The sequence below is a fragment of the Oncorhynchus mykiss genome, chromosome 27 (assembly GCF_013265735.2).
Source record: "Oncorhynchus mykiss isolate Arlee chromosome 27, USDA_OmykA_1.1, whole genome shotgun sequence".
NCBI classification, from domain to species: Eukaryota; Metazoa; Chordata; class Actinopteri; order Salmoniformes; family Salmonidae; genus Oncorhynchus; species Oncorhynchus mykiss.
The window spans coordinates 7571047-7594341 of record NC_048591.1 but is presented as its reverse complement, the minus strand read 5'-3'; the positions used below and the strand labels follow the sequence as shown (position 1 = coordinate 7594341).

The following is a 23295-nucleotide window of genomic DNA, read 5'->3' as shown; positions in this document are numbered from 1 at the left end:
TGGAGACTGTACCTACCTTTGGAATGTGGTTACGGAATTTGGGGAATGTAATACATATGGAAAAGATTCGATACAATACCTCCAATAGAAGTCCAATGTTTTACAAAATATGGCCGCCGATACTGGATAAATGGTCTAGTCCCGCTTCATAACTGGGTTAACGATCTGCTGCTACTCTGTGCTGTGCTCCACTCAATATTTATTTTTTGGCTTAACTACACTGCTTGTAGTGACTATATGCTGTCTTCTTATACATGTACCACCTAATAGGATTTTTATTTTATTTTGTGTATGTGTGAGTTGAGTTTTGTTTTGTCCTCTAAATTGGCCATCCCATTCAACAGTACAATGAATGTCATTGTTTGTATTGCTGTCTTTTTTATTAGATTTTTTATTGGAAAATAATAAACATATTATAAAAAAATTTAAAATAGTCTAATGGGTGACAATATTAGCCTATCACTTGTGAATGATGCCCAGTGGATCGCAAGAAACAAAGTCTGTTTTGTGTTATTTTTTCTAATCATAGTCGCACACCTCATCTAGCCTAGCCCATAGGCCTGTATGCTTTGATAAGGTTTGTATCACAAGTAAAGTGGCCAAATAACTTCTTAAAATTAAGCGCGTTAATCCACTTTACAAGGGGTGTAGAGCCTAACTGTCATACATAAACAGGGTGTGAGTTTGGGGATCATTTTCACCATAAAAATGCACCTTTATAATGAAAGCATTAAATGCCTAATCGCATTTGCAGTCACTTTTGATAATGGTGTTTTCCCGCTAATGGAACTTTTGCACTTATAGTCTACTGCCGTGTGCGCATTGTGCGCTTATAATGTGAAAAAAATTGCCTTATAGTTAATCAACATTTTAAGCTAAACGTTCTGATCTGTTGCGTCAGCCACATTTGTCACGTTCTGACCGTAGTTCCTTTATTTTGTCTTTGTGTTAGTTTGGTCAGGGCGTGAGTTGGGGTGGGTAGTCTTTGTTCTTTTTTCTTTGTTGTATTTCTGTGTTCGGCCTGGTATCGTTCTCAATCAGTGGCAGCTGGTGATCGTTGTCTCTGATTGAGAATCATACTTAGGTAGCCTTTTCCCACCTGTGTTTTGTGGGTGATTATTTTCTGTTTAGTGTATGTCACCTTACAGAACTGTTTCGTTTCGTTTCATTCTCTTTGTTATTTTGTTTAGTGTTCTGAGTTTAAATAAATATGAACATGGACATTTACCACACTGCGCATTGGTCCGATATTTCATACTCGTCGTCAGATGACGAAGACAACCTTTACAACATTGCCTTAAAACAGCCACTGGCCACTGGCCGCAAAAGGCATGGATTTTTTTAGTGTGCATTAAAGACACACAAAGAGGATACCACCATGAAATTCAAGGCATTGTCAAGTGATTGTCAAAAACTGTGAATGAGAGACTGATGAAGTGTGTACAGCCTGAAGTGTGTACATGCCTTTCAAGCTACTTTTTCAAATCATCATTAGATTCGCATTACAATGTATTAAAAATCAGAACATATAGCCCAGCGTTTGTAGAACAACTAAAGTTACATTAATTACTCTAAATGAAGCATCTAGGTGTACCTATTTCTTTATTAACTGCTCAACACAGAACTGCTCAACACAGTATTCTTCATACTATAAAATAATGCCACAGAATTCTATGCAAATCTTGTCTGCTAAATTAACTGGTGTACTCCACAGCCACTTGGCATAGCCAGATCAGGATCTAACATAAGGACAACGCAGAGTATGCTATTCTTTTTTTCTGAAATAGATGACATTTTCTTCGTATTATGCTTATTTCGACCTGTCTAAAATAAATAATGGATTTACTGTGAAGGTGTAAGCTGTATTACATGGAGTCTTTTGAAATGTTCAAATGTAGACGTTCCAAAGGTCTGCGTCATTGACTTGCAGGCTATGTGTGGAAGCCAGGAGATCCAGGCTGTGTTACATCCGGTCGTGATTTGGAGTCCCATAGGGCGGCGCACGAATGGCCCAGCGTTGTCCAGGTTTGGCCGGGGTAGGCCGTCGTTGTAAATAAGAATTTGTTATTAACTGACTTGCCTAGTTAAATAAATGTTTTTAAAAAATGCTCAATATGTTTATATTAATTGACTATAAATTACATTGAGACCGAGAGTTATTTACTTGACAATCACCAGCTGACAAAATGTTGTGACCGCCACAACCTTAGTCTTTACCTTCTCTTTTACAATGACCTTGAGCCTCAGAAAAAAAAAGCTGAAAGACAGAGAGAGGAGGGAGATATCGGGTGTGCTGAGGGAGGGAGGGAGAGGAGAGGAGAGTAAGGGAGAGTAAAGAAGGACGGAGGGAGGGAGGGAGAGGGCGGTACACTGCAGTATTTCCTGCCTTGAAATAGCGGATCGAGTGGTGCAGAAAAAAAAGCATTGGCTCATATGTTGGTGTTTAAAACCATTTACAGACTTGCCTTATAGGATGACATAATCTCTCTCTCAGAATACTACACATATTGTACTAGTATAGTTCAGTACATGTAGAGACAATGATCTTAGCATCAGACATATTCTTAACTCCCAGTAACATGTACATGCATACATGTACAACTCAAGATAGAGTTTAACTATTTTTCGCATATTACCAGAGATGACAGTACCTTCAGCAGTGTAGAAGCGGGTAAAAAGTAGCTCAATGTTCATGTGTGATAAATGTCGACTCATCATACGTGGTCGCTACTGACGTGATGTAACATTCCCAACCAAAGCCTCTTGCACAAAAGATAGAGGGGACTTTCATTGGACTCCCCCTGCAGAACCAGATGCTACTCAGGTTAGGTTAGTTCGTCTCTTAGTATTGGCAGGGAGCCACAGTAGCTTCCAATTGCTTCCCATTACATTGGAGATGTAGATTTTGATTGTCATTCAGACATTTCAGCTGAATAAGTGTGAATGGGATTAGCTGATTGTGTATGTTTATTAAAGGATGTGATAGACATACTGTCAAGTAAACCCCTCCTCAGTGTGGGAATGTACTCACCCTACAGATGCGCTAGATACAGTACAGATGTAGGGTCTTAATTTCATCACTATTTGTTGCTGAGAATTTCCTGCACGTCAGGAAATACAAACTTGTAATGTGTTCAAGGTTTAAAAAGGCTTCAAAAGTTTGTAATTTCCTCTTTAAAATGTTGGCCTTGATTCTTCTGTTGCTGCAGGATAACTTTTCTGCTGTAGCAAACTAGCTCAAATTAAGATCCTACATCTGTATATAGATAAATGGGAATAGGCATAGGCTGTGAAGACATTGACATAGCATCAGTAAAGAATAATGCGCAAGGCTGAGTGCGTGTGTGTGTGTGTGTGTGTGTGTGTGACATACAGGGTGTGCATATGTTTGCCAATGTGTGGTAAATGTGTGAGCACACATATGTGTGTGTGTGGGGGGGATGCGTCATGCTTGTATGTATATTGTGGGATGTCAGCCTATTTGTCCCTACCTCCCTCCCTCCCTCCTCTCTAAGCAGGTGCTGTAATGCGGTACTTCCAGATGACACCTGATTCAGAGAGAGGAAGGGAGGGGAGGGAGGGAGGAGAGGAGAGGAGAGGGAGGAAGTGAGTGATCCGAAGGACTCTAACTGCACCACTACAGCACACAAACAGAGAGAGAGAGAACGAGAGAGAGAGAAAGAGAGAGAGAGATATGAGGGTATGATTAGAGGGTCTAGCTGCTGCAGAGACCCGGTACGATGAAGAGTGATTGCAGCAGCAGGAGGAGCTTGTCCAGTAACACAAAACTCGGCAGACTGGTGCAGAGCCGAGCAAACGCACCCGTCCCACCCTTGCCATCACGCACGTGCTTGTACTCACTAACTGCCACACTCAGACCAATACACACACACATCCCACTGAGGCACTCACACACAGGGCCGTCGTTTAAGGGCGGGTCTTAGGGGGCGTGTCCCATCCTCCTTGCCCATCCAAATAAAACATTGAAATATCGATCATTTATTTGACCGAGACGTGCGCTGAGAGAAAAATGCATCAATTTCAGATGAAGCATCCGAGCGAACAAAACACTGCCACTCTGTCTCATTATGTGTAGACCATGTATCTGATGCTGTCTGGACAGAAATAGTATGACCTGCCATACTGTTTTGGTCCAGACAGCATCAGATACATGGGCTACATATAGTGAGACAGAGGGGCGCTGCTTCGCTCATTCCAATTCTTTATCCGGTGGAGATTCAGCAGAGAGGAAGAGGTGAAGCGAGAGGGCTCACTCTCGCCAAAAGCTGTCCAGAGTAAGCCCAATGCATTTCTATGCGCATAATATGCAGACCTAAGCTTGTCGCCTGCCTTACCGCCTTTGGGACAACGACTCCCATGGTTAGGGGGGAGACATGAGCATCTTGTCATTATATGCTAATCTCTGGTTTCAGCCTCTTGAGAATTGGAAAGGAATGTTTGGCGGGTGCACAGAGCACTGTTAGGATAATGGCTTCCCTTAAAATAACATTTATGTTTTGCAAAATTACATATTTACTCCTGTCTAAATAAAAGCATTCAAAGTACTTCACCAGAGAGCATGACTTAGCCACAGAGGATCATTAGCTTATTTGATAAAAAATAACTGTGGATTGTTTTAAATGACAAATGTGTACGCCTATGACTATTTGGGAAGCCCGCAATTTGGGTAGTGGGTGTGTCAATAGGTCTAGCTGATTGAGTTGCGGCAGTCAGTGAAAAGCACCTAAAACGTGTGAAGATAATGTGTCTTGAGAATAATTTAAAATGTTGCAACCAGAAGAAGGGGAGGGGTGTGCAGGAAATATATGGCTCGTCTCTCTCCAGAATGCATGCACTCAACTCTCCAGAATGCGCTCAGTTGTCTCCTGCCTATTCTTGTGCATTCATTGATACATTGTGTGAATTGTTTGCCCTTTGATTGTTTCTTTTTTATCAATTTCCCATGACATACTGTACAGTTGTGGCCAAAAGTTTTGGGAATGACACAAATCAAATTTTCACAAAGTCTGCTGACTCAGTTTGTATGATGGCAATTTGCATATACTCCAGAATGTTATGAAGAGTGATCAGTTGAATTGCAATTAATTGCAAAGTTCCTCTTTGCCACACAAATGAACTGAATCCCCCCAAAAACATTTCCACTGCATTTCAGCCCTGCCACAAAAGGACCAGCTGACATCATGTCAGTGATTCTCTCGTTAACACAGGTGTGAGTGTTGATGAGGACAAGGCTGGAGATCACTCTGTCATGCTGATTGAGTTTGAATAACAGACTGGAAGCTTCAAAAGGAGGGTGGTGCTTGGAATCATTGTTCCTCCTCTGTCAACCATGGTTACCTCCAAGGAAACACGTGCCGTCATCATTGCGTTGCACAAAAAGTGCTTCACGGGCAAGGACATTGCTGCCAGTAAGAAATGACCATTTATCGGATCATCAAGAACTTCAAGGAGAAGGCTTCAGGGTGCCCAAGAAAGTCCAGCAAGCGCCAGGGCCGTCTCCTAAAGTTGATTCAGCTGCGGGATCAGGGCACCACCAGTACAGAGCTTGCTCAGGAATGGCAGCAGGCAGGTGTGAGTGCATCTGCATGCACAGTGAGGCAAAGACTTTTGGAGGATGGCCTGGTGTCAAGAAGGGCAGTAAAGAAGCCACTTCTCTCCAGGAAAAGCATCAGGGGCAGACTGATATTCTGCAAAAGGCACAGGACTGCTGAGGACTGGGGTAAAGTCATTTTCTCTGATGAATACCCTTTCTGATTGTTTGGGGCATCCGGAAAAAAACTTTTCCAGAGAAGACAAGGTGAGCGCTACCATCAGTCCTGTGTCATGCCAACAGTAAAGCATTCCTGAGACCATTCATGTGTGGGGTTGCTTCTCAGCCAAGGGAGTGGGCTCACTCACAATTTTGCCTAAGAACACGGCCATGAATAAAGAATGGTTCCAACACATCCACCGAGAGCAACTTCTTCCAACCATCCAGGAACAGTTTTATGACGAACAATGCCTTTTTTCCAGCATGATGGAGCACCTTGCCATAAGGCAAAAATGATAACTAAGTGGCTTGCGGAAAAAAACATTGTTATTTTGGGTCCATGGCCAGGAAACTCCCCAGACCACAATCCCATTGAGCACTTGTGGTCAATCCTCAAGAGGTGAGTGGACAAACAAAAACCCACAAATTCTGACAAACTCCAAGCATTGATTATAACAGAATGGGCTGCCATCAGTCAGGATGTGACCCAGAAGTTAATTGACAGCAGTTAATTGACAGCTTGCCAGGGCGGATTGCAGAGGTCTTGAAAAAGAAGGGTCAACACTGCAAATATTGACTCTTTGCATCAACTTCATGTAATTGTTAGTAAAAGCCTTTGACACTTATGAAATGCTTGTAATTATACTTCAGTATTCCATGGTAACATCTGACAAAAATATCTAAAGACACTGAAGCAGCAAACTTTGTGAAAATTAATATTTGTGTCCTTCTCAAAACTTTTGGCCACGACTGTATGTCACCAGTAGGCCAACAAATGTAATGTTAATCCCCCGTCATTTGACTACAATCATTTCTATTAATGCAGTTACAGTAACTTACCTGGCCTGCTGCATTCTGATTGTCTTAACTCACCATTTCCACCACGAATAAGCTGATCTTCTCAGTAATTCTTTCTTCACCCCATGCGTTGTAAACTAAGTCCGTTTTTTACATGTATTATTTAACATCCATTGCGAATTATACTTCCTCAGTATTTGAAACATCTTTCCATCACGACTGTCGTTGATCACCAAGCCTCCGTGTGAAAGAGCAAAATATGATCATGATCTGATGATACAGTGGAAACTTCGTAAAAACTGCTGTCTGTCCCAAGCTCACTGGCGCGGGAAATAGGCTATGGCCTGAAATAGGCTTGTTGATACAATGTTACAAGTTCGTAGCCGGACCCAGTTGATGATTTTATACATCACTAGCAATAACTCAAGTCAAAGGAAGGCGTAGTAGAGAGATGAATGTGATTGAAAGAACCGGCATTTTCAGCCTGGATATTTTCTATTCATTTTATTTTGTAGGCTGTCCTATGTATTTTCTTTTAGTCAACGATGGAAGTTATAGGCCTACTGCTGCATTGGCCTATAGGCTATCTCCGAGTTCTATGCCCTCGTTTCTTTAGCCGCCAATGGACCACAGTGTATCAATGTGTCCATGTGGCAGAGACTGGTGCTCTCGCCTTGTATTTGTATTTATTATGGATCTCCATTATCTGCTGCCAATACTTCTCACAAATACAAGTAGTGATGAAGACTATCTCTCCTCCACTCTGAGCCAGGAGAGATTAACCTGCATATTATTAATGATAGCTCTCTGTGTATTTCTAAGGGCCAGCCGTGCTGCCCTGTTCTGAGCCAATTGCAATTTTCCTAAGTCTCCTGACCACACGTTTGAACAGTAGTCCAGGTGCGACAAAACTAGTCCTGTAGGACCTGCCTTGTTGATAGTGTTAAGAAGGCAGAGCAGCGCTTTATTATGGACAGACTTCTCCCCATCTCAGCTACTGTTGTATCAATATGTTTTGACCATGACAGTTTACAATCCAGGGTTACTCTAAGTAGTTTAGTCGCGTCAACTTGCTCAATTTCCACATGATTCATTACGAGATTTGGTTGAGGTTTAGGGTTCAGGGTCAGTAACTGCAGCTCTTTGTTAAGTGTTGCAGTCATTTCAGTCGCTGTCGTAGCTGACGTGTACAGTGTTGAGTCAGTAGTGTTCCTCAGTATTTGAAAAATCTTTCCAACACAAGCGTGTGCACAAATAGGAGGTCCAGTGAAAGAACATGCCCACCTATGGATGTCAAAGGCCCATCCAACTGATTTGTTCTGGTGCCGGCCCTGCACACACACACAACACACACAAACGCACACACACATACACACACAAACAGATAATACTGTGCAACGTCATCATACGCAGATCACAGACACAACACTATAGGCACGCACAGGTATACAGCACAGTTCTGCCTCAGTGCCTCAATGAGTTACACATTCCGGAGATCCAGTCAGACTCCTTTTTCTGACGCTTTAGCCCGTTCCCGTGGATAAGCCATCGCCGCAATAACCGCAATCTCCAAACAACGATTACCGTCACAAATATGAGTGGAATGATTACGGTGCAGAATTACCGGGCTGAATTCCTCTGTGCCTACAGCTGAACCACTGCTTCAACCACTCTGGCTGTTCAAAGTGCTGTCTAAGCATTCGTTCGCATGCAGCTCCTTCAGTATGGTTCAGGGCACAGAGTAACCGGTGCAGGAGTGAGTCACTGCTAGGTGTTACTACAGTATGGTTCTATCTACGTACTATTGTACCTTCTGCTGATGGCTTTACAGAGGACTTCACTGACCCAGAAACAAATGACCTTTGAAATAGATAGCAGTTTGTTTAAGTGACGATCTCCGGTACATATGTGTGTAATCAGAATGATCTTTCTTGTGAATGAACTCACTACTTTTTATTTTTTTATTTTATTTTATTTCACCATTATTTAACCAGGTAGGCTAGTTGAGAACAAGTTCTCATTTACAACTGCGACCTGGCCAAGATAAAGCATAGCAGTGTGAACAGACAACAACAGAGTTACACATGGAGTAAACAATAAACAAGTCAATAAGAAAAAAAAGTCTATATACATTGTGTGCAAAAGGCATGAGGAGGTAGGCGAATAATTACAATTTTGCAGATTAACACTGGAGTGATAAATGATCAGATGGTCATGTGCAGGAAGAGATACTGGTGTGCAAAAGAGCAGAAAAATTGGGTGGGCTATTGGGCTATTTACCGTTGGACTATGTACAGCTGCAGCGATCTGGTTAGCTGCTCAGATAACAGATGTTTAAAGTTGGTGAGGGAGATAAAAGTCTCCAACATCAGCAATTTTTGCAATTCGTTCCAGTCACAGGCAGCAGATAACTGGAAGGAAAGGCAGCCAAATGAGATCTTGGCTTTAGGGATGATCAGTGAGATACACCTGCTGGAGCGCGTGCTACGGGTGGGTGTTGCCATCGTGACCAGTGAACTGAGATAAGGCGGAGCTTTACCTAGCATGGACTTGTAGATAACCTGGAGCCAGTGGGTCTGGCAACGAATATGTAGCGAGGGCCAGCTGACTAGAGCATACAGGTTGCAGTGGTGGGTGGTATAAGGTGCTTTAGTAACAAAATGGATGGCACTGTGATAAACTGCATCCAGTTTGCTGAGTAGAGTATTGGAAGCTATTTTGTAGATGACATCGCCGAAGTCGAGGATCGGTAGGATAGTCAGTTTACTAGGGTAAGTTTGGCAGCGTTAGTGAAGGAGGCTTTGTTGCGGAATAGAAAGCCGACTCTAGATTTGATTTTAGATTGGAGATGTTTGATATGAGTCTGGAAGGAGAGTTTACAGTCTAGCCAGACACCTAGGTACTTATAGATGTCCACCTATTCTAGGTCGGAACCATCCAGGGTGGTGATGCTAGTCGGGCGTGCGGGTGCAGGCAGCGAACGGTTGAAAAGCATGCATTTGGTTTTACTAGCGTTTAAGAGCAGTTGTCGGCCACGGAAGGAGTGTTGTATGGCATTGAAGCTCGTTTGGAGGTTAGATAGCACAGTGTCCAAGGAAGGGCCAGAAGTATACAGAATGGTGTCGTCTGCGTAGAGGTGGATCAGGGAATCGCAAGAGCAACATCATTGATATATACAGAGAAAAGAGTCGGCCCGAGAATTGAACCCTGTGGCACCCCCATAGAGACTGCCAGAGGACCGGACAACATGCCCTCCGATTTGACACACTGAACTCTGTCTGCAAAGTAGTAGGTGAACCAGGCAAGGCAGTCATTAAAACAACTGAGGCTACTGAGTCTGCCGATAAGAATATGGTGATTGACAGAGTCGAAAGCCTTGGCCAGGTCGATGAAGACGGCTGCACAGTACTGTCTTTTATCGATGGCGGTTATGATATCGTTTAGTACCTTGAGCGTGGCTGAGGTGCACCCGTGACCGGCTCGGAAACCAGATTGCACAGCGGAGAAGGTACGGTGGGATTCGAGATGGTCAGTGATCTGTTTGTTGACTTGGCTTTCGAAAACCTTAGATAGGCAGGGCAGGATGGATATAGGTCTGTAACAGTTTGGGTCCAGGGTGTCTCCCCCTTTGAAGAGGGGGATGACTGCGGCAGCTTTCCAATCCTTGGGGATCTCAGACGATATGAAAGAGAGGTTGAACAGGCTGGTAATAGGGGTTGCGACAATGGCAGCGGATAGTTTCAGAAATAGAGGGTCCAGATTGTCAAGCCCAGCTGATTTGTACGGGTCCAGGTTTTGCAGCTCTTTCAGAACATCTGCTATCTGGATTTGGGTAAAGGAGAAGCTGGGGAGGCTTGGGCGAGTAGCTGTTTGGGGGGGGGGGCATCTATGTTTAGCACATCTATGTTTCTTGACCAATCCCCTCAATCCATCCCTCCCTCTCCTAGCCTGCCCTGTGTCCAGTATGGATGTCCTGGTCCATAACCAGATCAACGTCCTGAATGGCACCATGGTGAGGATCCAGTGCATCTTCACCTCCTGCTACAAGATGGACGTCAACAAGTTTGCCATGAACTGGACCTACCAGGAGAACACCAACGAGACTGAGGAGATGGTGAGAGACCAGACCGTGTGTCTGCCCTTGTCTTGTGTCAATGTCAGGCCGATGCACAGTGTCCATTTTAGGACACCCTCTGGCTCAGATTGACTCAAGTAAGGTGAGGACTGACTCAAGGAAGGGTAAGGTGTAAGGCTAAAATGGACACCATACTCCTGACTCTGCCATGATATACAGTAAGATTCATCTTGTTTCTTCTTTTGCATACTCCATCCTCAGCTTTCCTGTCAACTCTCTCTCCTCTCTCTTTCTGCTTTTTTAATGCCATGCTTTCTGCATCTATTTCGATGTGTTTTATTTCATTTTATTTATTTAAGCTGGTTCTCTCAACCAGCTTCAACTGGAATGCTTTTCCAACCGTCTTGAAGGAGTTCCCACATATGTTGAGCAGTTGTTAGCTGCTTTTCCTTCACTCTGTGGTCCAACTCATCCCAAACCATCTCAATTGGGTTGAGGTCGGGCGATTGTGGGGGCCAGGTCATCTCATGCAGCCCTCCATCACTCTCCTTCTTAGTGATATAGCCTTTACACAGCCTGGAGGTATGTTGGGTATTTGTCCTGTTGAAAAACAAACTAAACTAAGCGCAAACCAGATGGTATGGCGTATCGCTGCAGAATGCTGTGGTAACCATGCTGGTTAAGTGTGCCTTGAATTCTAAATAAATCACAGACAGCGTCACCAGCAAAGCACCCCCACACCATCACACCTCCTCCTCCATGCTTCACAGTGGGAATCACACATGCGGAGGTCATCTGTTCACCTACTCTGCGTCTCACAAAGACATAGCAGTTGGAAACAAAAATCAAAAATTTGGACTCATCAGACCAAAGGACAGATTTCCACCGGTCTAATGTTCATTGCTCATGTTTCTTGGCCCAAGCAAGTCTCTACTTCACATTTGTGTCCTTTAGGTGTGGTTTCTTTGCAGCAATTTGACCATGAAGGCCTGATTCACACAGTATCCTCTGAACAGTTGATGTTGAGATGTGTCTGTTACTCTGTGAAAGCATTTATTTGGGCTGCAATCTAAGGTGCAGTTAACTCTAATGAACGTATCCTCTGGAGCAGAGGTCTTCCTTTCCTGCGGCGTTCCACATGAGAGCCAGTTTCATCATAGTGCATGATGTTTTTTGCGACTGCACTTGAAGAAACTTTCAAAGTTTCCGGATTGACTCACCTTCATGTTTTAAAGTTGATAGGCTCAAACGCATTAAGAAGGAAGGAAATTCAAAAAATGTACTTCGAAGAATTTCAAATGTAATATATATTTCGAAGAATTTCAAATGTAATATATATTTTGATTTTTTAAAACTTTTTTTTGCTTCCAACATGATTCCATATGTGTTATTTCATAGTTTTGATGTCTTCACTATTAATCTACAATGTAGAAAATAGTCACAATAAAGCAAAACCCTGGAATGAATAGGTGTGTCCAAGCTTTTGACACAAAGCTCATCTGCATTTCCTGCAGTGCAGGACAATTCTCAGCAACAAAAGAGTGATCAAATTAAGGTCCTACATCTGTACTCAGTAACAATTGCCACTGTTTTCCAGGGAGTCCTGGGTTAGACAGAAAACATGTTGTTTTTATTTATCTTTCTACTAATCCCCCTCTTCCTCCTCTCTCTTCCAGTTCATGACCTATAAGAAGGGGATGATGCCCCTGCGGACAGACCGGTTCAGTGACCGGGTGCAGTTTGTGGGTAACCTGGAAAAGAACGACTTGTCCATCACCCTCTCTGATGTCCAGCTGTCGGACGAGGGCGTCTATAACTGCTACGTCCGTAACCCCCCCGACCGCATCCAGGGCCACGGAATCATCAACATGTTTGTCGTCACAGAATGTAAGGGCAGGGGGAAAGGCAGGGAGCAAGCAATAGCAGGGACAGGGGGCAAGTTACTGAGCAGTCTCTTCGCGAGCCTGAAAATAGTTGATCTCAGTGATTGATCGTTGGCATTCAGCAGTCATAAAAGTACGCCTTGTATGCTTTGAAGATCTACGAACATCGTGATTTCATCAGACCGCATAGGCAGCAGCTCTATAGAGATGAGGTGGTAACTTGGAATATAATAATAAAGTAAAGTAATGTGAATAAATGATGGTTGATAAGTGAAAAGCAGTAATGGGCGGTCACTAACATCATAGGATTTTTATTGGCCGTTTTATTCTGTGTTGTTAGAGCATTCAACCCACATAAAGCATTGTGTAGTTATTGTTAAAAAAAAAAAAGTTGAAACCGAAAACCGGGATAATTTTTTAAATAATAAAACCTAATCCGAAACGACCTCAAAAAGCACTGATCGCTCAGCACTAATCTGTGGTCAACTCTGGCCTTGTGTGCTAGCATGTACCCTGGTCTTGCCATTTATTCATCCATACATCAATCCATTCACTCACCAATCCATCCCTCCATCCCTCAGTTCCTCATCTGCTTGTGTTTCTGTTCTCCCTTGGTCTCAACCTTCCTTCAGCCCAGAACGTGATGACTCAACACTTATACAGCTTTTTACTTATTTACTTCCCGAGTGGCGCAGTGGTCTAAGTTACTGCATTGCAGTGCTAGAGGCGTCATTGCAGAACCTGGTTCATTCCCAGGCTGTATCACAACCGGCTGTGATCTGGAGTCCCATAGGGTGGCGCACAGTTGGCCCGGCATCGTCGGGGTTAGGGGAGGGTTTGGCTGGGGGGGTAGGCCATCGTTGTAAATAAGAACTGACTTGCCTAGTTAAATAAAAAAAAATGTAATACAAATATTGATGGGCGTGCCAACCCAGCTCACCTCAGAATCATTGCCTCTCACAAATGATGGTCTCACACACATATATGCATGATGACACACCAACACATAAAAGGGCATTGCTGTCCTTTTTTTGTTTCCTCACACTGTGGTTTAATCAGCCCTTTGCCAACGATACACTCCATCTACAGAACTGTCTCACCTCCTCTTCCCCTCTCCTCTCCCCCTCCACAGTGCCTCCCCCGCGGGACTCGACCATAGCGGTTGCGATCGGGGCGTCAGTCGGCGGTGCGCTGGCTCTGCTCATCCTGTCCATGGTGGTGGTGAAGTGTATACGGCGTCACAAGAAACAGGAGCTCATCTCTGACGAGCAGAAGATGGAGGAAGAGGGCAAGCTGGATGCAGAGGGGGGCCCCGAGGAGGGAACCAAGTGAGATCCCCTCTTTGTTTTAACTTACCCATCCTCCTCTAGAACGTCGATCTCTTCCAAGATCACCTCTACAGATGTCGGATCTTAATTTCAGCCAGTTTGCTACAGCTGGAAAGTAATCCTGCAGCAACATGACATGTGAATTATTTTGTGTGTTATAATTAATGGACATTTCTCTTGGATTTTACACATTTATAAGGAAAAATCCATTCTGAAATTTCTAAGTAGAAATTGCACACTTCAGAAACAGTTTTTAAACCTCAAATAAGTGTAACATGTCCTGCATTGCAGGAAAGTTATCCTGCCACACGGTGATCATGTTAAGATCCTACATCTGTATATTGTTTTACTCTCTAACTCTTTCTCAAGGTTGTGAAATTCTAATAATGTGTCCCCTGATTTAGGCTATTCTCCTTCTCTTTGTTTTCTCTTTGCTGCTGGTCCTTTTCTCTCTCATTTTCTGTCGTCTACTCGAGGCAATGCTCTTGAGGCAAAACCCGGAGAGTCTTGAAATCCACTCCAGTTCCCTTTCTCTTTCAGCTGTCCATAGAATGTGCACTGACAGGGTGGTCCATACTTTACACCTAACAGGCCACAACATTCTGGAATAACCCCAGAAACCTCACAAAATATAGATGTTATGGAAACACATTCCAGAAATATGTCCGGTGTAATGTATAAGTGGATTCATACATTTCTTTTGAAACCACCCTGGCTGTGGTTGAACAAAGCTGACAAATATCCCCTCTTCCCCTTCTTTTATTCTTCTTTTTTTTATTTGTGTGTATGTTGAATGTGTGTTCCTGCGGGTATGTGTGTGCGTGTGCATGTGTGTGTATGTTTGTGTGTTTATATTGCCATGAGCCAGGCAGCTATAACCGGCCTGCATGGTCCTGGAGGCCCAAGGTTCGCTGGAGCCCAACCTCCTCCCTCACGCTGGTAACAATCTGTGATTGGTGTTTTGTGCTGGTCATGTGACCCCAGTTAGCCAAGAAGAAGTGGCCACTTATGGCCTTCATCCTTTTTCCTTTGTCCCAAACCTTGCTGTTCATCCCTCTCTCTCATTACCATGTAATGGGAACTTCAAATTCTGTTTGATATTTAAATACGAGGCTCTGTCCTGACAGTCTCAAAATAATAGTCTATCCTTGGCTCATTTCCTGTATGACCACTGATGTGAAAGGACGATAGATTAAATCAACGTGATCTCATGTGTCAGTGGTCATGAAGGACAGGAGACATGGAAAGGACTGTTGAGACACATTCTCACTCTCAACCTCAGTCCTGATCTCATCAAGTACAATGGTCAATCCTATCCTGCCTTTCCCCCTCTGGTCTGCTCTCCCTTCTACCTCTTTTCTACCTGATTATCTCTCTTCCGGGCCTTAGATCTGATCAGTTCTGATTCTGAAAGCCTGTAGGGCTCAAGCCTGGCTTCAGACACAAACACAGAACTTGTCTGCACAAATCTGTCGTCTAACATGATTCGCGAAGAAGGAAAAGTTACACGTGCTCACTGCATCTCAAGTTAGAGTTTGTCCATTAGTTTGCACTCTTGTTTGTTTGACCTGACACATGGCTAGGTTCCAAGATGAATTTGGGTCCCGCTTGATTTGGATAGTCTGGATTTTCATGCTCATTCTATCAACAAACTGTCTGTTGATAAGAAACCTCTCGCTAAAGGTTACGTTTAGGGTTAGGGTTAGGTTTAGGTTTAGAATACGGGTGAGGGTTAAGGTTAGATCTACGATTGGGGTAAGCAGTTAAGTTTAGGGTTACGATAAGAGCTAAGGTTAGGGTTAGAGATAGGGTTAGCGTTAGTTGAAATGTCTGTAGATAGTATGTAGAGCGTCTACAAATGTGTGTGTCATAGCTTCTTCTTTTTTTAAGCTATAGCAATCTACAGCCATGTCTCAGGTCAATGTGTTTGTGCGTTTTAACTAGGTTTTGAGTTACTAGTAGCTAACACATTTTCCACACTAACTCTATGAGATATCAACCCCTTCCTGTTTCTGCACAGTAGCTATTGATGTGCTTACATTGTGGTCCTAGCCAATGTGATACGGTGATGTGTGTGTGTGTTGCAGTCTGTGTTTTGATGTATGGGATTGTACAAGTTAGTATATGTCCCAACATTTCCCCCTGGTCCGACAGTGGGATGTAAATACTGTACAACAACAGTAGCATGGAAATCAGCTTAAAAACAAGTCACTGGTTGGCAAGACAACCAGTGCCTACTTTAGGAAGCACTGACCTAGATGTTTCAACTATCTTGTCTTCTACTCTTATGTGACTTTAATTCTGTGAGACATCTCTTTAGTGTGTTGGTATTAGGGGTACTGTATGTACTGAATCGCTGAGCTCATATATATATCTCTGCTCTCTTCTTTCCCTGCCTCTCTGTTTCCGATGAACCATAACCTTCAGGAAAGCATTCCTGCCTGAAGATGTATAGTGACCCTTGCTTGAATCCTCGTCCAGCATCTGCCTCAGCCCACGCCGCCTCCTTTCCTTCCTCTATGGGAAGCCCCAGCCACCAGCCACGCCACCCACACCACCCCTGCCTCTATCTTCAGTCAGTCTTATCTCCTATCTTCTTCGACGGGGGGCCACAAAAGGTGTAGGCGACTAGTAGACGGCAGTCTCCAAACGACATTCCTCTTTCCCCTTTTTCTCGCTTGTGGTTTAGCTTAAGATAGAGATGTAAGACCTTAATTTGATCCCCCTGTAGCAGCATAACTTTCCTACAATGCAGTATGTTTAAAATGTGTATTGTATTGGAGGTTTTAAAAGGCTTCTGAAGTTTTCACTAATGGAAAATGCATCAACTCTTAGAAAAATATAAATTCACTCTAATCCACATAATCATTCACATTTCCTGTTGCTGCAGGACTATTTTCCTGCTGTAGAAAACTGGCTCAAATTAAGATCCTACATCTGTAGAGTAAATGGATGGTTTGACATCCGTGATTACTGGGAAAGATCCTGCTCTCTCTTTCTGTCACTCTCTCTCTCTCTCTCTCTCTCTCTCTCTCGCTTTCTCTGTATCACTCTCTTAAATTGTTGTCTTCTAACTTGCCACACCATTGGATAACAAATGATTTACTTCCAAATCATATAATTCTCTCTCGCTCTCGCTTGCTCTCGCTCGCTCACTCTCTCTCGCTCTAATTTTCTTGCTCTATCACATTACTTAGCGATGCATAATGGCTGGGGCAAAAAAGTTCCCTTTTTTTCTGACAGCTCGTGTGTGTGTGTCCAAATTCTACCTTTCTGTGTGAGAATGCTGTGGGTGGATTTTTGGCTGTGTGTGTTAGTTTTTATGTACAGGGTATAAGCTGAATGACCTTCAGACGTAACTACGAGCAGTGTGGGTGTATACACATGTGTGAATATGTGTGTGTTTGTGTGTGTGTGTGTGTGTGTGTATTTGAGAATGTGTTTTAGTGTCCTTAGTGTCCGAGTGTCTTTCCTTCAAACTCAGAGTCTCCCTTAATGGAGAAGCCAGGCATGATTTTATCAGTAGTCAACTCTTCTGAACCCTTGCTTCAATATGATATTTTAGCCTGTGTTGCTTGCTCATACATCGAAACAACACACATGTGTATCGCTATGAATGAAGCTAGTACAATATCATACATAAGCATGGCATTTTTTTGCACACATTAAGACAGGCACAATTCTGTCTACAGTGGATGGATCGTTAATGGTCTGACATTATATACTAACTGACATTGTACAAAAAACCCAATCCCCAAATGATGTCCCCCTTTTGTCCACGTGCAGTAACCCTTACACAACACCTGAATGTCCGGCCCTAGTTGGTCGTTGACACTCAAATGAGCACACAGACACATTGACTATACGTGATCCAACACATAAGCTTCAAACACCACATACAGCCGTGTAGCTGTTTTGCACACCAGAAGTCCACACGCCGAGGCCTACACATACATAAAAGCTGAGCACTTTCAGGGAAAACAGAAAAAAAAAGTACAATAGAGAAAAATTTATATCGGATACATATATTTATACGTTTTGACCAAATACCAAGCGGTACTCTAGAGGTGTGCTTTGATTGTTGTCGCTATTTACGTGTGGTCCTCACTGTCTTAAACTATCAATGTTGGAATGTATGAGGCCTCTCTCCTCTGAGGTAATTGATCTTGGATGTTCTTTGGATGTTACATATTTAGCTATATTAGTATTGCACTGGTTGTGAATGTATTTGGGAGACAACGTGAGATGTCCAAGTGGACGTAGCAACTACTTAATGAAATGAATATACAATCAATCATTCCACTTCTCGCACATTGAATTTGAAACTACCCTCACAGATGTAGGGCTTACGTTACATTATCACACAAGTTTTGTAATGTATGTAAGTCTGTGAAGGATCACACAAAGTATAAACTGTGGATTTGCTAAACAATATCACAACCTTAAAATAGTAACATTTATTTATTTTAGTGAAAATTTGTCAAATGTTACCTTCATTTGCTCCTTGTGTTTAAACGTCTTGGCTTTGTATTTTCCAACAGACAGTGTTGAGGGAGCAGATAGCCTATGGGAGTGTGACTTTAGGTTGGCAGAATATGACTGGGTGCCTCTGGTGTTGTCTGATGTGGTTTTAAGGCCTAAAGCCGGGGGCCACGCTGATTCTGTGCCCAGGAGTGCCCTACCTCATCTGGAGACAGTCTGTCCCTGTCTCTGCAATGGGCACTGCGTTCATAGTCTGCCTTTACGTTATTCACTGCTGAAGCTTCTTTCTTGCACACTTTGTTTCTTATTATTTATCTCCTCAGATCCGTCCTAGTTTAGATTTCATTTGATTGAGTATTGTATTTTGACATTGTTGAATTTTGTACCACGCAGTTATGTAATTTGTACTTTATGATGTGACTTTGTGGTTGTCCTAGCTGTTGACGTTCTGGTAGCCATCATTACTTGGTCTTTGGTAAGTTGGCCTAAGTTTGGGGAGCTCACGTCTGAAAGATCATTAATTTAACAGTGGAAGGTACATGCTGATCTCCACTTGTAGGGTTTACACGCTCCCTTTCTAGAATGACTTCATTACTAATTACTATATGAATTAATTCAACTTCTGTGCAATTGTGACTGTGGTGTTAATCAGTTTGTATGGAGTCTGAGACATCAGCTAGATGCATGGTTAGAAGTCTGGGAAGCTTGTTGTCCTAACCAGAGAATATATCTCTAGGTCACAATCAGACTTAATTTCCAAAGTAATGATGGTACCTCAAGAATTAACCCCCCAAAAATTATAATTTAGATTGTACTGTATTTTATACACGAACACACACACACAGACACACAGTGCTACCGATGGGTAGGGGACAAAGCACATGATCCGAAAACAAAAGGAAACAAAATGTGTAGCCTAATGAAATCAACATGACCTCCATTTCTCCTGTCACTCACTCTGACATCTCCGCTGGAGTCCTGAATGCTGGGTAGCTAGCTGGGATAGTAGTGGAGGTCCCGGAGTTTCCCCTGTCTGTCTCTGTGTGATCATGCATGTTTTTACTGCAGTGTTCCTCTGTGACGCATGGCTCTAACCAGGCCCTCTCGCACCGGACACCCGAAATGCTTGCACTGCACTGTGTCTCTAAGAATGAGCTGTAATCAATATTGTATTTTGAAATAAAAATGAGTACATAAATATTACAGTGTGCATTTTATTGTCAGCAAATTAGCTTCTTTTTTTTTCTTTTTTTTTACTAAGCCCTGGCAAATTAGCTCTAAAACTGCGCCGTGGAATTACTACTGGTGAGAAGGGGTGATTAATTATAGCAGGTGAAGTGTGGAGGCTGTAAGGAGGCTGGGTTATGGCCAATGCACCAGCGTGCTGCGTGTAGCTACTACCATTGGGCAGCACTGTAGAAACATCCAAAGACTTAATCTTGCTGGGCAGAGAGGGGGGGTGGTGGGGGGGACTGTGACTCAAGCTGCAGATAGATTTTCTCTCTCTTGCTCTACACTTCCATTTTTCTCTCCCTCTGGCTCTCTTAAAGTGAGACAAATAGAGGGAGGAAGGTCAGCTTTTCTGCTGGAGCCTGGAGAAGAAGGGAGGGGGGAAGGTGGAGGGAAAGAGGAGGAGAGGGACAGAGGATGAATGTGTAATACTCGTAGTGCAGGTATCTGGGTCTCAGTGGGAGGGTTCTTAATAAATAGGCCTGGCGGGGGTTTAGATCACAGCAAGGTCAAAAGGTCACTGCAGATTGTGGCTTGATAAGCCAACTGAGGGGTCTCCGGCACAGACAGGATTGAAGGGGACAAATGAATGCTCACAAACTCAGTTATAGACACACACAAGTACTCCGTTGCACAGGTCAAATCCTACTCAGACATACTAGGTCAAAAATGCCGCAGCTGCTGTCCAGTGCCAGCAATTGTATCACCTCAGCCGTTTGCCCTAGAGTCAGTTAGGTATAGGCATAGGTGTGTGTGTGTGTGTGTGTGTGTGTGTGTGTGCGTGTGCTGGAGGTGTGTATTTGTGGAAGGAGAGGGAGCTGCCAAAACTAAAAGCTGGAGTATTTTGCCAGGAGTGTATTACTGAAACAGTTAAAACTCCTAAATAGCCGTCAGTAAATCTGGTCTCAGAATATACAACTTGGAAGACCATAGCCAAGCTATTTATTGGTTTCTCTATTGGGATCTTAACTGCATTACATAACACACAATACTTCTAATTCCTCCAGCTCTCCAGTCTTCAGCTCTTAAGTCATCATCCCATTGGAGTTATTCGCTCTTTCTCCTTCCTCCGCTCCCCTTTAAAACACGGGCGGCAGGGTAGCCTAGTGGTTAGAGCGTTGGACTAGTAACCGGAAGGTTGCAAGTTCAAACCCCCGAGCTGACAAGGTCCTTCTGCCCCTGAACAGGCAGTTAACCCATTGTTCCTAGGCCGTCATTGAAAATAAGAATTTGTTCTTAACTGACTTGTAACCGGAAGGTTGCAAGTTCAAACCCCCGAGCTGACAAGGTCCTTCTGCCCCTGAACAGGCAGTTAACCCATTGTTCCTAGGCTGTCATTGAAAATAAGAATTTGTTCTTAACTGACTTGCCTGGTTAAATAAAGGTAAAATAAAAAAAAAGCCTCTCAATTCTGTGAAATCCTGATCAAGAGAAAATCAGTCTCCCTCTCTGAAGCCTGCAGCTACTGACTGTTAGTCATGCTGATTATAAAATACATACCTCAACAGAACTGGGTCTGAATACCAAGCCCAATGATGAATTTAAGTTATTATTTTTACAAACTGAAAAAATATATGTACTTTTCAGAGGAAAGTATGGAATAGTTCCAAACCGCTCTTGAGAAATATTAACAATGAGCGTCAAAACATTTAACAGTTACAAACTTACCCAGACACGCAGCGCCAGATACATGACTGTTGCTTCTCAGTGCTAGACCAGATTAGTCTTACCCACTTGAGAGAACTCCATGTTGTGGCCTATTGATAAGTTCAGCTCCGTTGTGGATTACTCTGGCTGGTTCGTGAAGAAATAGCCCAGTCACAATTGATCATGAAAATAGTCAACCCCACATGAGTCCTAGCCTCCTCTTCCCCAGAGTACCAAGGCCCTGGGCAGGTCTGAGGAAGCCTCCCTAGAGAACATGGTGGTGGATGCTGGAACTGTCGACAGAGGACAATCCCACCTGGACCCCAGCCATTTCAAAACAGATATCTGACTGCAGTGTTTAAGCAAAGCCAGCGACCTGGACTTCCGAACACCTCCTGAATGATACTGTTAAACTGCTTTTAAAAACAACCACGGCAGTGTATCTTTACTTGTCTAATCTTGATGATTACGGTGTTATCAAATTGTTAGTGGGTTAGCCATCAATGCACATAACAACTTACCCATCCCAAGCATAAAAGCTCGATATCCACCATGATGACCTGACAGGACATCTAGTGGTACATCCTGTCTTGCAAAAAAAAAAGATTATGTCTACTCCCCAAAATGCATTGTGCCCATGCGACGATTGCGTCCAAATTGTGGCGGATCGTGTCCATCAGAAAAAAATTGCTGCGACTCTTACAGCCCAGATGTTTTCATTTTAGTGCCGTGCCAAGATAGATCCAACATGTTTGATCCTGGCATGAAATCACCGGTCAGATTTCTACGTCAGTCAAATCGTCAGATGTTTGGGTCAATGGTTGCCCCCCCCCCCCCCCCCCCCCCCCAAAAAAAAAAACCATCAGCGGAAACCATTCATTTCACGCTGATGTCTCACAGTAGCCCGTCATGGAGTTATTGAATCTCTGACATGCTGCACTCCATTTGCTCGACTACAGTCATACTGACTCCAACGTCTAAACACACCAGCGTGAACACCGCAGTCCATCTCACTGAACAGTACGTCTCTCGGGCTCTTTAGAAGCCATACTCGTCACTCTCACTTGGGACAGGTTTTTGTCAATGATGTACGCCACAAACAGAGGTTATTGGCTGAACGCGGTTTACATACATTGCACTGTGGTAATAACGTTCCATGCAAATTCTTACTATCCCGCATAAAAGCACACCACGTGGTGCTGAAAATGAAGATGCTGAAGTTATCTTGAGAGGTCACCTGAGAAGACTCACTTTACAAAGTTGATGTTTTTTGGGGCCTAATTCACGACATACTGCAATACTGCCCTTTCAACAGCGAACTGCAATAAAGCAAGTAATACCTCTATCAGAACTTATAGGTACACACAGTATTGCTCCTTACACAATGATGCCACTGCCAGCCGTTACACAAGAACATATCATTTGGATAAACTACCTCCAGAACCGGTCATCATTTTATTTTACTCCACACGCATAGCAATCGCCCATACACACACACACACACACACACACACACACACACATTTGATCACCATCACACGACGCAAAACACTGAACGTACAGCAGTAGAACTACAATTAGGAACGTGTGGCTACAACACCTTTCACCTTTGCCACAACATAGTGGTTCAGAACTTCAGACAAGACGGTCACTCACCTTGTCAAGGTCCCCGTGGCGGAAAACAAAGAAATAAAACAATCTCACGGACACCACACGTGCAAAACAAAGAGTAAACGAAGGAGCAAAAATGAGAACTACAGCCCAACCTATCTTCATCCGTGTCCTCGCATATAGGCCTTACTCTGAGCCCCGTACATGCACTGGCTGCTACGAGGAAGAGAGAACGTGCGTGTGTGTGTGTGATAGAGAGAGGGAGGGGGAGAAGCAGAGGGTGGACGGGAGGAAGGCAGGGAGAGAGGGATGATGAGGGAGGGGGGGGGGGGCAGAGCAGCTCTGTCCTCCTTTCCTTTCTATGTCTCCCTGAGTTCTTACTGGGATGGCTAAGGTCACAGTTCTAAATCTCAGGTAGGCGAGGCTCGATGCACCATTTTACCTTTGCAAAGGGAGGGGACATAGTGAAGG

At 43.5% G+C, this 23295-nt stretch overlaps 1 protein-coding gene across 2 annotated transcripts in view; it reads left to right on the top strand.

Moving 5' to 3' along the window:
• scn2b (sodium channel, voltage-gated, type II, beta) overlaps window positions 1–19539 on the top strand; it is a 30766-nt gene extending 11227 nt beyond the window's left edge. The window contains exons 2-6 of one of the 2 annotated variants that reach the window (XR_002471125.2): window positions 10516–10682; window positions 12320–12530; window positions 13659–13854; window positions 14723–14793; window positions 16282–19539. Coding sequence is in view for 1 of the 2 variants with exons in the window: in XM_021587450.2 (XP_021443125.1) it covers window positions 10516–10682; window positions 12320–12530; window positions 13659–13854; window positions 16282–16309 (602 nt within the window). In the remaining variant the exon portion in view is untranslated. The remainder of the gene's footprint in view (window positions 1–10515; window positions 10683–12319; window positions 12531–13658; window positions 13855–14722; window positions 14794–16281) is intronic. The other variant, XM_021587450.2, reaches the window with a different exon arrangement.
• Window positions 19540–23295: the final 3756 nt, after the last annotated feature.